Source organism: Xiphias gladius, chromosome 22, assembly GCF_016859285.1.
Source record: "Xiphias gladius isolate SHS-SW01 ecotype Sanya breed wild chromosome 22, ASM1685928v1, whole genome shotgun sequence".
In the NCBI taxonomy this organism is placed as follows: Eukaryota; Metazoa; Chordata; class Actinopteri; order Istiophoriformes; family Xiphiidae; genus Xiphias; species Xiphias gladius.
In genome coordinates this window covers 11284152-11297315 of record NC_053421.1, presented here as the reverse complement: position 1 = coordinate 11297315, position 13164 = coordinate 11284152, and the positions used below count along the sequence as shown (strand labels likewise).

Sequence of the window (13164 nt, the reverse complement as noted above, 5' to 3'; positions counted from 1 at the left end):
TCTTGCTGATATGAGTTTTATTTTCTTGTTATGTAGACATGTACACACCTCACTGTTTCTGTCAAGATGATGTAATTATCCCAAAAACACATGGCTGCTCTAGACAAAAAGGGGAAAAAAAATCCCACATGCATACAAAAGACTACATGTCCATGGCAGTACTTAATATATCAAGAGAATACTTCAGCTGTGTGATTCTAAACAGAACAATAACCCATGATTTCTGCATATACAAAAACAAGTTGCGAGGGCTGCAAATCTAACCCACTAGAAAGGATATTGTTGTGCTCTCATATTCGTCTTGTTTATCTGCTGCATATTGATGTCTTGCAGACAACAACAAATTCACTTCCCCACTGCTGGATTCTGTGGTGTTTAGAGCAGTTAATATTTACCATTCTCCCTGTGCGACAAACCAACAGGTAAAATGATGATGATTTCACCGTGCAGTCACTTTTAGAAAATGAAATGGAAATGTGGGTAAACAATTTAGTAGTCACAGCCTTTAAATATTGCTTTTGTGTTTAACTCACCAACTCTGAGTCTGAAGTCATTGAAGGAGTGTTTGTTGATAACATCCAGCTTCCCCACTAAGGCAAATGCAAACTCTACCATGGTCCCTATGTGCATGTACTGCCTGTCATGCTCCTGTGAAGCAGTGAGAGAACACAACCAGAAACACATTCATTTCTTGTAAACTGTACATGATTTTGTGACGGTCACACAGAAATGGAGAATTAGAACTGATGTGCTCCGATCTCTTAACAAAAATCCTTTGTGTTTGCATGTGTGTGATGAGCCTACTTGTGATGTGTACTCAGGCCCAGGTGATGCGTTCAGTCCAGTAGCAGCCATGTAAGTGCTGCCAATGGTCTTGATCTTTTCCACACCGCTGAATTTAGGTTTGGAAAGCAGCTACAGACACAAATACATACGCAATTCATACAAAAACTAAAACAAGTGAGTCTGTTTGTGACAAAAGTGATGGCTCATGCTGTCCTTTTTAGAAGATAATGTACATCTGTATGCATATATGGACAAGTGAATGAATTTGTAAAGAGCATTAATGTTTTCTCTTTTTTTCCCTCCTGTCTGCCAGCAAAAGTCTCTCATAATATTCAGATACCATTACAATAGGTAAATTGCAAAGGACAATGTCCAATCATATACTACTATAAAAGCACTGAAACTTACTGGAAAAGACATCCTGGTTTGGTTCTAGCATTTGTGGTGCATGTGTAGAATGTGGTGAAGGTTGCAAAAGTTAAGGTCATTTACCTCATCAAAATCAGCAATGATTTCGTTGAGGAGCCTGAGGCACTCTAATCCTTCTTTGTTGACATCAGATTCTGTGTAGAACTCCTTAAAGTCTGGGATAGAGGCGAACATGACACACACCAGGTCATAGGACTGGTGGTACAGATCCTGCACGACAGAAAGCATGAGACATAGTACAGACTTTAGGAATTTCTTTAAACCACAGACTTTCAATATGGATGAAATACAAATGACACTTCTGATGATTTTGATGAACGAATGTTAGATTTGGACCTTGCAAGTTTTTCTGTATATTTAAGCTTAAAAATACGTGACAGTACTCTTCAATAAAAACATTACTCCTCAGTGGCAGTGACCACGGTGGCAGACAAAACACAAGTAATAAATCAGACAGTCGCTTTCTGTCAGACAAATGAAAGTGGGCAAATCAGTCATCAAATTCATTAGAAAAGCAACTTGCTCCTGGATCCTGTTCAAGTGGAGGAATATAGTCATTTGCTGACTTTTCATTCAGATTTTTTGCAGCAGAAGCAGCTTTTCTATTTAAACTCACTTGACCTCTAGGATGCCCACGTCCTAAAAACTTCCTAAGATGTAAAACTTTACAGTTCACACTGTGAGAAGCACTCAGGGTATATAACAAAACTCAGAATGATGAATGAGAAAGTCTAACAGGCAAGTCAGCAAATTCCCCTAGACTGTGTCTCCCAGGGTTTCGTCACTATTATAGGTAATTAATCATACTAATACGACATTAAATGTGCCAGTTCCATTATAAAAGGTTTGAATTTTGCACAAACAAATACTGAGTTTGTAGCACTGAATATTCTCAAACAGCCTTTCCATTCACTGCAAAGCACTATATGAACTTAAATACTCTATTGGTCATTCTGGTTTCAGATGCTTCACATTTTCAGCAGATACTCTTATACATTGTATTATCAAAATTAAGACCTTGCTAAAATAACTCATACATTTGTATTGACAATGCCGTTTCGGTTTTTGGGTGGATTAAAAATCGACATGATTAGCGGGAAAGAAATAGCATTTATACACACTGGTCTGAGACTGCTTTCCCAGTGACGGGGAACTATTGACTTGGAATATAGATTATGTCTGAGGTAAGCTGTTTTTTCAATGCCTCTTTACAGCTAATGAATGTAATGGATCTTGGCATACTGCCACTGGTACTGCAAGACCTCCGTAAAAGCCCAAAACATCTGTCCTGCAGCTGTTAATCAGAACAGAATTTGCAGGATCTTACATATCTATAATGAAAAGAAAACATGACATATGCGTACCTCATTCTTCCAGTTGCGTGCCAGGAAGTGTTCTGCAACGTGTGCTGGCAGGACATTCTCCAGCAAAACCCGGTTGAGGTTCTCCATGGTTTCAATCTCCTCACACTCTTTCTTGAACTTGTTCTTCCACAGAAAGTCTAACCTACAGTAATATTCATTCTGTTACAAGAGGACACAGAGGTGAAGAGTCTGAAGGTACAGCTGTACAGCTTGCTTCCATCAAGTCACAGAGAAAAGTAGAGACAGATACAAGTATGGACAACAACAAGGCTTAAAGACAGAAAAGAAAATGAAACATTGACAATAACGGGCTACCTTTTTTTTTTTTTTTTTTTTTTGAGAAAAAAAACTATAACATACATCAAGAAAGATAGAATCCCAGTGATTTTTGTGGCATTGGTTGAATCACATATAATGAAAAAACTACAAAAACCTAATTACCAGCACTAAATTAACATGACTTTTGGAAGGACATAGTATAAGGCAAGACATAGTAAGTTGTTTCAGGACAGGTGCGACTTTTTCTAGTGAAAATATTGTGGGTACAATGCATAATGTGACATTTAGTTTTCTTCCATTTTGTGTAAAGTGCTCACAGCTCAGGTGTTCCATGATGAAGACTATTTAATCCTGTTCCTGCACAGTGCACAAATTGATTTAATAAAGAAAATGCATGTTTGCAAGATGATCTGACGGAAAAATGATCAAGCAGGGAAAGCGATAAGATTTGGTAATCAAAATATAATTACTTGTTACAGTCGGAAAGAAAAAAGGGGCTAATGCAAAGACAAAGTTTGTATACAAATTAGAGTAGTATGTGTGAGAGACTAAACAGATATTAATAAATGGCATCTGTTGTTTTTGCTGTAATGATGGTTGCACCTGGCGTCTTTTCATTGAGCTGCGCACATCAGTAATTTGTCTGATGCAAACACATTTATTATGTATTTAAACTAATCTGCTTAATATTCAGGTCTAGATTTGTGGCTCTATATCAATATTCAGCAGCACTTGTTGCAGGAAGCTTTATTATGACAGTTTCCACATTTTGTGAGATAGTAGGCCTTAAGCATACCCACAAACACAAGCTCCCAATGGGAATTTATAGTGTGTTGTTGGAAAAAAAAGTTGCTGGAAAGAACCCTAATTATATCACACTGCATAGTGCATAGAGTGCATACGTACAGCGTACTGTGATGCCAGACAAGTATCCCTGCAATGTCACAAGACTTGAAATGTACAACTAATGTAATTATAGGGGTAGTAACAGTTTAGCAGCGTCACAGGATGAATGTAGTAAAAGGTGGTGCCTTTACTTCCACTTGTATATCCACTCACATAGTCAGTACACCTTTTATAGACACAGTTCAGTCCCCACAGTGAAATCAAAAGCATGAAACAGCTATGGTGTTATTGCAGTTCACAACAGTCCAGAGAATCGGCTGCATCCCATTTAAGGATAAGCTGTGGGCACATATCGTTTCTTACTGACAGAGTGCTGTGACTTCATCCTGCTTTCAAGTCTATTGAAAACTGCACAGATACAGTCATACACTGCACGTACGCCATGGCCCACGTGTACTGTGTCTACTATATGTTATCATTAGCTTGGAGTAAAAATGTAAATACCTGTGTAATCAAAATATAAAGAACCTTACATGGGATTGATTACTTTCAACTTTGAATGCATGCTGTTGCTGCCCAAGACTGTACTGTAGGTCCACAGTAGTCCCCAAATTCTGAACTGCCCCCAAGTACATTGAGTACCCCACAGTGAGGCATAACCTCAAAATAGCAGGACTAAGGAGAACACAGCTCCCCAGAATGACCCGTGTCTGGTCCCTGCATCTCCTGGCTAGTAAATCTCAATGTCCAACTGAGAAACAGCAGCCTTGCTGATGTAAATTACTGGCCCTGAGTGGCTGAAGGGATGCCAGACGAACTGGTCTCATGATGCCTCTCTTGCACAGTGTGGAACAGTAGCTGAAAAGCTGTACTTTCTCATCACCTGCGCAGAGGTGATTTTCATTGACAAGAAGAATGGGAGCTGCTATTTTTCCCCAAAGTTATATCTATATATCTATACATATCTCTCTCTCTCTCTCCGTGTCTCCATATATATGTATCATGTTCCCTTGTTATTTCATGACAAATTAAGCAGATAAAATGTTTGGAGTTGATTCCAAATTGAGTTTGGTAACTGTTCATGGGAACTCTCAATATTGTACAAAGAGGTACTGATGCAAATGAAGGACGCCAATTTCGTACATTCTTAAAAAGAAGGAATGGACTGGCGAGCTCAGCAACACCAAAAGGCCTGGAGGACCACAGAAGACATCTAAAGTGGATGATCGCAGAATTCTTTCCTGGTGAAGAAAAATCCGTTCGCATCATCTAACCAGGTCAAGAACAATCTGTAGGAGGTAGTCATTTCATTGTCAAAGTCTACAATCAAGAGACGTCTTCCTGAGTGTAAATACAGAGGGTTTACCACAAGGTGCAAACCACCAGTAACACTCAAGAACAGATAGGCCAGATTAGACTTTGCCAGAAAACATAAAAAAGCCTGCCCAGTTCTGGAACAAGATTCTTTGGATGGATGAAACCAAGATTAACTTGTACCAGAATGATGGGAAGAGAAGAGAATGGAGAAGGAAAGGAACAGCTCATGATCCAAAGCACCACATCATCTGTCAGACATGGTGGAGGCAGTGTTATGGCATGGGCATGTATGGCTCCCAATGGCACTGGGTCACTGGTGTTTATTGATGATGTGACTGCTGATAGAAGTAGCAGGATGAATTCTGAAGTGTATAGGGCTGTACTGTCTGCTCAGCCAAATGCCGCAAAAGTGATTGGACGGTGCTTACTTATATTTCTAAATATGTTAGTTTTTCCAATTGCTTTTGGTAGCCTCTGAAAATTAGGGACTATGTATAAAAATAGCATTAATTCCTAAATGGTTAATGCAAAATTTTTGTTAAATGGAATCATGGAATTCCTCATCAGGAGGGATGTGAGAGTTATGCAGAGGATGTAACATGAGCTACTCACAATGCAGTCTACACCTTTTACAGGCCAACAGACTAATTTAGCAGTTACAAAGACCATAGCACATGTCAAAAGAGCCATTCCAAACTGGGAGAAACCATGAATCAAGAAGCTACAATAGGTAATAAAAAAGCAAATATGTGGTGAAAGAAATCATAAGTGTAATGGTGATGCCGACATAAAAGCAAAGAAAACTAAATTCTTTCAGGACAGTGGATGTGAAAATATGCAGCAGAAGACAGACAATAAAGTCATTCAAATGATTAGAGTGTGGACTTACCTGTCTGGCAAGCACAAGCAGAGTGATGAAGAAGATAAAGAGGGAGATAGAGCCCATAGTCTTCAGATCTTTGAGAACTCCTGGTCTTGAAGGTCAGAGGAAAAAGGAAAGAATGTGTTTGTGTGTGGAGAAAGAGAGACAGGACAGAAAAAGATAGAGACAGAGATAAAAGATAAAAGTAAAGTAGGGGGTGAAAAAGTAAAAGACATGATTAAGAACATTTAATTAAAAATTCAGATTGCAATCAAAAGTCTGTGACATGTGTCACAGTCAAATGGTTAGCAGACCATTTTATTCCAAGCTGTCACTCGTTTAAGGCTGTCACTTCTGCCTTGCCGTGAGAGGAGCTTGTTTTCTATTTACCTGCAAGTGGCTGAGCTTCCCTAATAGTTTGCGTTCACCAGAAACATTTCTCTGGACACAATGAAAAGATTGTGTTCACGATATGTAAAGATCCAGCACTATAAATTCATAGCAAACCAAGCTACAGCGATGGTGTGTTTGTATTGTATTGAACATGAATTGAGGAAGAGACCTTTAAAAAAAACCCATATAGTACATACTGATCTGGCTAATGTACACGCTCAAACACACTCGGCCTTTCACACACTCAAAGCACAAAACATATTGTACATGAGGCCATGTTAAAAAGAGATTTAAAAATACCCAGATTATAAATCTACAATGAAGGAGATTTTTCTTTATAGCAGTGGCCATCCCTATTTAAATTCTGAATGTGTGATAAGACTCAAACAGGACTGTTACATGCTAATTTCTGCAAGCACACTTTGCATATTAATGGACTCCTACTCTTATCTAGGGCAGAGCTCAGCAGACAACAGAGAAAGCATCCTGCAAGTTCTGCACTTGGCCGGTTCATCATCTAATCAATTCTCTACACACAATGAATGGCAATGACTGAGGACAGACAGCAGGTTGGGGAGGTTTCCCTTGAAGACATTTCAGAGGTGGAAAGCACACAGACAGGAAGTATGATTTGATTTTTTTTCTTAACGAAAACTCTTAGTAGCGATTGCTACCTCGAGTTTTTCAACTGCACACTTTTTTGAATTACAGCTGACCAAAGCCGTGTGAGGGAAGGTAAAAACTCACATTATGCTATTTCAGTTGCTTTGGACAGGAAAGTCCATCACTACTAAGACAGAAAACTCTGTCCGTCTACTGGAAAGCGGACAATTTAGACTTGAATTGATGATGATTATTAGTGATTGATGCTGGACGCTCCAAGAACTTTTGTTTTGGATATTACATCCAAAATCCTTTCATTTAAAGTAGAGCTTCCAGCTATGAATCAAAAAATCTCCCCATTTTCCAGTAAAACCACAATGGATGCTGTCAAAATGTCCAAGGACTAATTCCAATATTTGCCGTCTATGGAGCAGCTCCAGGAGTTGTCTGTAGATGATGTTCTCACTACAGTCTCTCTTGGCTGCTTAGTTTAAAGACAGGGTTGTTCAAGTTCACAAATTAAGGTTAACTGTGTAATGTCCCTGAAAAGTCTTTTTTAGAGTAGAATTTCCTTTAGTACTTTAGAAATAAAAGCAACTAACCAATACTTTGAAAAATGATATTTAGCTGTCTAACCCAGAGTAAAATGAGAATGGTATAAAAAAAATAAAAAAAACGGTGTCTGTGTATCCACTACAGAGAGAGGTTATGTTAGGGAATTTTCTATTGGGTTACGAAGGTCAAGCATGGGCCTTGAGGTCTCAGGCGAAATAGCAGTTAACCTTTCAGAAAGGCACATTGTCTTCTCTCCTTGAGACATTGGGCAGCTGTCTGAGGATATTTGGGGGAAAACAGAGCTATCCTGATAAAACTGAAGCAGCTGTAGTTGCTGTAGTAGCCAAGGTCAAAGGAGATGGCTGTTTTTGCCTGCCTAGATGCCATGGATTGGGGTCTGCTAGAACTCATGGGCATAGCCAGAAAACAGTTGCTCCAGACCAGGATGTGCTGACGTTATACTGAAAGGTACATGCACTCTGATCTGAATGATTACGGGTAAAAAACATTTCCCTGTTTACAGACTAGCGAACCAATAGTTTGACCATTTCTGGGCATAAAGTATTTGCAGCATAATCTGGAGGGGTTAAAAGACTGAGTACAGGGGACCACGCTTCAGAATGGAGACAGCATCATGCACATAAACTTGTATTGTTAATTTCTCCATTCTCCTTGGCCAAGCTTCAACATATATTTTCAGCATAAGACATCTTGGGCTCCTGAACACTTTCTTCACTGACGAGTTGACCAATACTCAGCAAAATCGCTACAACAGGTTAGTCTAGCATTGCTTAAATAATGAAAGCTGCATCACTTTACAAAAAGTGAAAATATGTGCATTCCAACAACTACAAAGCTATCTCATGTATATTATCTCTATCTAACATATTTTGAAATAATAAACATAGAAACCAGATGTTGTAGCTTTAAGAGCAGCTAGACAACAGGTTTGTCGGATTTGCACACTGATGGTGTAACTCTACTGTCAAGAAAACCCAGGTGGTACTGGATGTAGCTTGTTAGCTAGGAAGATATAACATGCATTTAAACTACTGTTGGCGTTACTAGAAGACATTATTTCACTTTTAATTGACTCAGTGATGAGCCTTTGTGCAGATGCCAACAATTGTGGAAACAAAAAAATGAAACTGATAACGAATTTCCTCATCAGACTGCAATATGATGGTAGCAAGCATATTTTCTAAAATGTAGGACTGTCCCTTTAAGTATTCTGCATATTACAATGAATGGATGCATAAATCTGAGCATTGTCACATATTTATACATATAACTGAATTGTCTCCAACAAATGAGGAATGTTAATAGTCTACTTTGAATTTACTTACTGTATAAAATGGTCAATTTTCTTTCCACTAGAAGCCATATAAAAATCCCTAGACTTTATACACTGTACATGTGAAGATTTTTCTTGCAAAGAATTCATTTTTGATTGAGGTCTTTTTTTGAAGACGACTGATCCGTTGTACTCATCTTAGATATCAATGAGTTCAGCAATATACTGACACAGCTCAGTGCATTTTGCAATACTTTGGAGTTAATTAATATTCATCACGATGGTCGAGGCTAACATGAATTACTGTGGACACTAACCAATGTAAGCTAATTTGCAGACAAAATTATAAATGTAAGGATTATTTTTAATACTTGGATGAAAATCCTTTGCAGTCCATGACTGCCTGAAGTCTGGAGCCCTATACACTTAAGAATTCATCCTGCTACTTCGATCAGCAGTCACATCATCAATAAACACCAGTGACCCAGTTCTATTGGGAGCCATTCATGCCATAACACTGCCTCCACCATGTCTGACAGATGATGTGGTGCTTTGCATCATGAGCTGTTCCTTTCCTTTTGCGTTCTCTTCTCTTCCCATCATTCTGGTGCAAGTTCCTCTTGGTTTCATCCATCCAAAGAATCTTGTTCCAGAACTGGGCAGGCTTTTTTATGTTTTCTGGCAAAGTCTAACCTGACCTTTCTGTTCTAGAGTTACCAGTGGTTTGCACCTTGTGGTAAACCCTCTGTATTTACATTCATGAAGACGTCTCTTGATGTAGACTTTGACAATGAAATGACTACCTCCTACAGATTGTTCTTGACCTGGTTAGATGTTGTGAAGTGTTTTTATTCACCAAGGAAAGAATTCTGCGATCATCCACTTTAATTGTCTTCTTCGGTTCTCCAGGCCTTTTAGTGTTGCTGAGCTCACCAGTTCATTCTTCCTTTTTAAGAATGTACCAAATTATCGTTTTAGCCAATCCTGAAATTTGTGCTTTCTGTCTGATAGGTTTATTTTGTATTTTCAGCCTAATGATGGCCTCCTTCATTTGAGTCAACACCTCTTTGGACCGCATGTTGAGAGTTCCCATGAACAGCTACCAAATTCAAATTGGAATCAACTCCAGACCTTTTATTTGATTAATGTGTCATGAAATAATGAGGGAACAGGCCACACCTGGCCATGAAACTGATTGTCAGTCAATTGTTTAATTACTTTTGAGCCTCCAAAAATGAGGGACTATGTATAAAAAATGGCTGTAACTCATAAATGGTTAATGCGACATTTTTGTTAAACCCCTTGAATTAAAGCTTCAATCACAACTTGATGGCTTTGCTTCAAATCCACCGTGGTGGCATACAGAGGCATAATTCCGAAAATTGTGTCACTGTCGAAATACTTATGGAACTAACTGTATATTTAGCTTTTTGCATATATTTTGCTGGTCTAGGTGTTAGAGTAACTCAAACCACTGCGAACAAATACATTCACATTTGCAAAACACAATTTTCTCTCACATCTTCTGTTAATTCCTGGAACTATAGAGCTGCTTTGTAACACTAACAGAAAACACAGTAGAGTACAGTAAAGGAAGGATCGGATTTTGATCAGCTTTAAATTAGCTGATACCAATCAATTAAAATATATCCAGCACTAACACTGATCTTTGGGGTCGGCTTAGGACATCTCTAGTTGTGTGTGTAAGTCAGGTCTGTAGAAATCAGTTCTTTTTGGTTGCTCATCAGATCCAAGAATAGAAATTCCTTTAAAGGCAAAAGGACAACAACTGCTGTATTTACAAAGAACTGCCATGAGCGGGAATGACAGCATTGTACATTACAGTCAAGACAGCAGGGTGCAGGGCTTATGAGAAGCAGGAAAGGCTCTAGGACCTGTTTAACTCGATCACTTAAGTTAGCCACTGGGTCAGTCTCTTTAAATCCATATATATTATGTATTATTTACCACAGACAGGGAAATTCACAGAGTACTGTACTTCTGTACTGACCCAACATTGTCACGAAGGTATACGAATGTATTGAATAAATCAAAGGTATCTACTTAAAGTGACCTCTATGTTTGATCAAGCATCACTTTCTACAATGACACTGTAGACACAATCTCACTAAATACCGTAGCATAACATTATATTACCATAAAAATATCTATTAAAAAACTAATAAGTGGGAGTCTACTGATTAACCAAATGCAAAAGACCAGCTAGAGGTAAACAGTGTGATGTGTACTATAATATACCATGGTTTAAGACAACAGTCTTGCAATTATGGTAGTAAATGTTGCTTATTTTCTTTATCTCCTTTCATGTTTGTTCAGTTGCCAAAATTCAATACCTGAACATAAACATTTACTTTCAAAATACTGTACTGTGGCGTGAAACCTACAGCACACTTAAAACTGTCAATACAAACAACAGTACAGGAGAAAACTTGAATGCGTCAGGTCAAGGATTATCATTAAGATGGATCAGGCTATCAGTGGGTTGCTGATTTCCAACTCCCATCTATAGGGGCTTTGAATATAAAGTGCTTGAAAGAAAAAAATTAGATTGTGGGGAAAATATTGATATTGAGAGAAGCCAGTTTAAGTGGTTGTGGCACCTCTGGAGGATGTCCCCTGGGTGCCTCCAGAACTGACTGACTGGAAGAAGACCTCGAGGTAGACCTTCTTTCTCTCCTTTTACCTTCCCATATTCTATCTCTTCATATCACTATGATTTTCCATTTACACAGAATCCCACAGGATTAACAGCAATGACCGTCATCTCTACACAACTTCCTTTTCTTTTCTCATGTTACCTCAACACTCTCTCTTCACCCACACCGACTCTATATCCCTCTCTCACACTCTCTTGAACAATATCTGTTTGTTAGTGTATACCTACCTGTCCAGGCTTTCAGTCTTGTACAGGAATCTGCTATATTCATCCAGCAGGGAAGCGTGCGTTTGCAGAATAATTATGTTGTAAACCACTACAGCCGTCAACATAATAATCATCTTCAGCTCGTAGTTTATCCTCAGGAATACTGAGCAAGAGATAAGGCCCAGGATGCAGCTGTAAATTAAATACTAGACAGGCAGAAAAACAGACAAACAGATTGGTTGATTTATTCAAAAGTTATCAAAGAAAATAAATTAATTTATACAGAATCATGATTATGATAATGTTCGTCTCCACTTACAGGAAGGTAAAAATTGTTTTTGTTGGTGAAGGTATTTAGTTGTCCATTAGGGTTAAACAGTGTTTCATTGGATGAATTGTAAACAGGAACTGGCGGGAGCACACTGTCTTCCAAAAAGAACTAGAAATTTGAAAAAACAAACCAAAAAACAAAGTCAACACAAAATAAAAGTTTTTCTTATTTGGGCAGTGCTAAAAAAAATATTTCCTATTAAAAATCCACCACAGAAAACAAATCACACAATTGACATGCAAATTACAAACACGCATCCTCTGTCTGCTTGCTTTGCACGTCAGCATGTGGAAAGACAAGTCTACATTATACTTGCAGGAGGAAAATAGAATCTTGTTAGATAAGAGGCCAACAGTGACAACCATTCAATAATGTCCTTTAAACTGAACCCGCAGGATAAGATGGGGATTGGCTGCCCCACTGAGCAAAGCCAAGTTAATTTGGTTCATCCGCCCTGAGCAACTGACCCATGTCAGTGCAAAACAAGATTATAATCTCTGGAATCGATTTGTGTGAAGGTCTAAACCAGGGTCTTGACACTGTGCTTTATCACACAACTTCCCCACAAGCCTCAGGCTACTATCCCACCTTTATCCAAGCCTTTTTATTTTTGCCTTTTTTCTCTCTACAGAAATAAACCTCTATCAGATACCTCAGAAAATTAATGGAGAGAAGCAAAATAACATTAAAATGTTATATACAGTATTCCCTTAGTATATAGAGCAACCATTTATTCCCTTAGTATATAGAGCATACCATTTGCAAGTAGTATTCACTACCTGCAAATGGTATTGGTACTGTTTGCAGGGAAGCCATAATCTTCATGTTTGAAAAAGCCAGCTGATAGACTGCTTGGCAAAAGGAAGACAATGCAAAGGAAATATTTTTCTGTAGTTAATTGTGTGGTGAAAGATCCAGTTTGTTTGCAGAAGAAATGGAAAGCATATTGATACTAGCATTTTAATATTACATTACAATGTTCGTGCATCCACAGCCCCTTATGATAAGTGAACCGTATTTACTACTATGGCACTGCATCCTTTTTTAATGTTGTAAGAAATAAAGATTTTAGTTGTTTTCATATTAGGTACAGTCAGTGTGACAACAGTATTAATGCAGCCTTCTGTAATGAATACAATTTTGCAAAAAATCTATTTGTTTACATCACCAACTTGTAACATGCAACATGTTGCAATGTATTACCTTCTAATTACACTGCAG

General features: G+C 38.3%; 1 protein-coding gene across 1 annotated transcript in view; it reads right to left on the bottom strand.

Annotated features, from left to right (window-relative positions):
• adcy2a (adenylate cyclase 2a) overlaps positions 1-13164 on the bottom strand; it is a 65519-nt gene that overhangs the window by 2734 nt on the left and 49621 nt on the right. Inside the window, exons 17-23 of the mRNA XM_040116727.1 lie at positions 11932-12051; positions 11634-11818; positions 5911-5995; positions 2580-2738; positions 1279-1425; positions 805-915; positions 534-648 (exon numbers count right to left, since the gene is read on the bottom strand). Of these exons, the coding sequence (XP_039972661.1) occupies positions 534-648; positions 805-915; positions 1279-1425; positions 2580-2738; positions 5911-5995; positions 11634-11818; positions 11932-12051 (922 nt within the window). The remainder of the gene's footprint in view (positions 1-533; positions 649-804; positions 916-1278; positions 1426-2579; positions 2739-5910; positions 5996-11633; positions 11819-11931; positions 12052-13164) is intronic.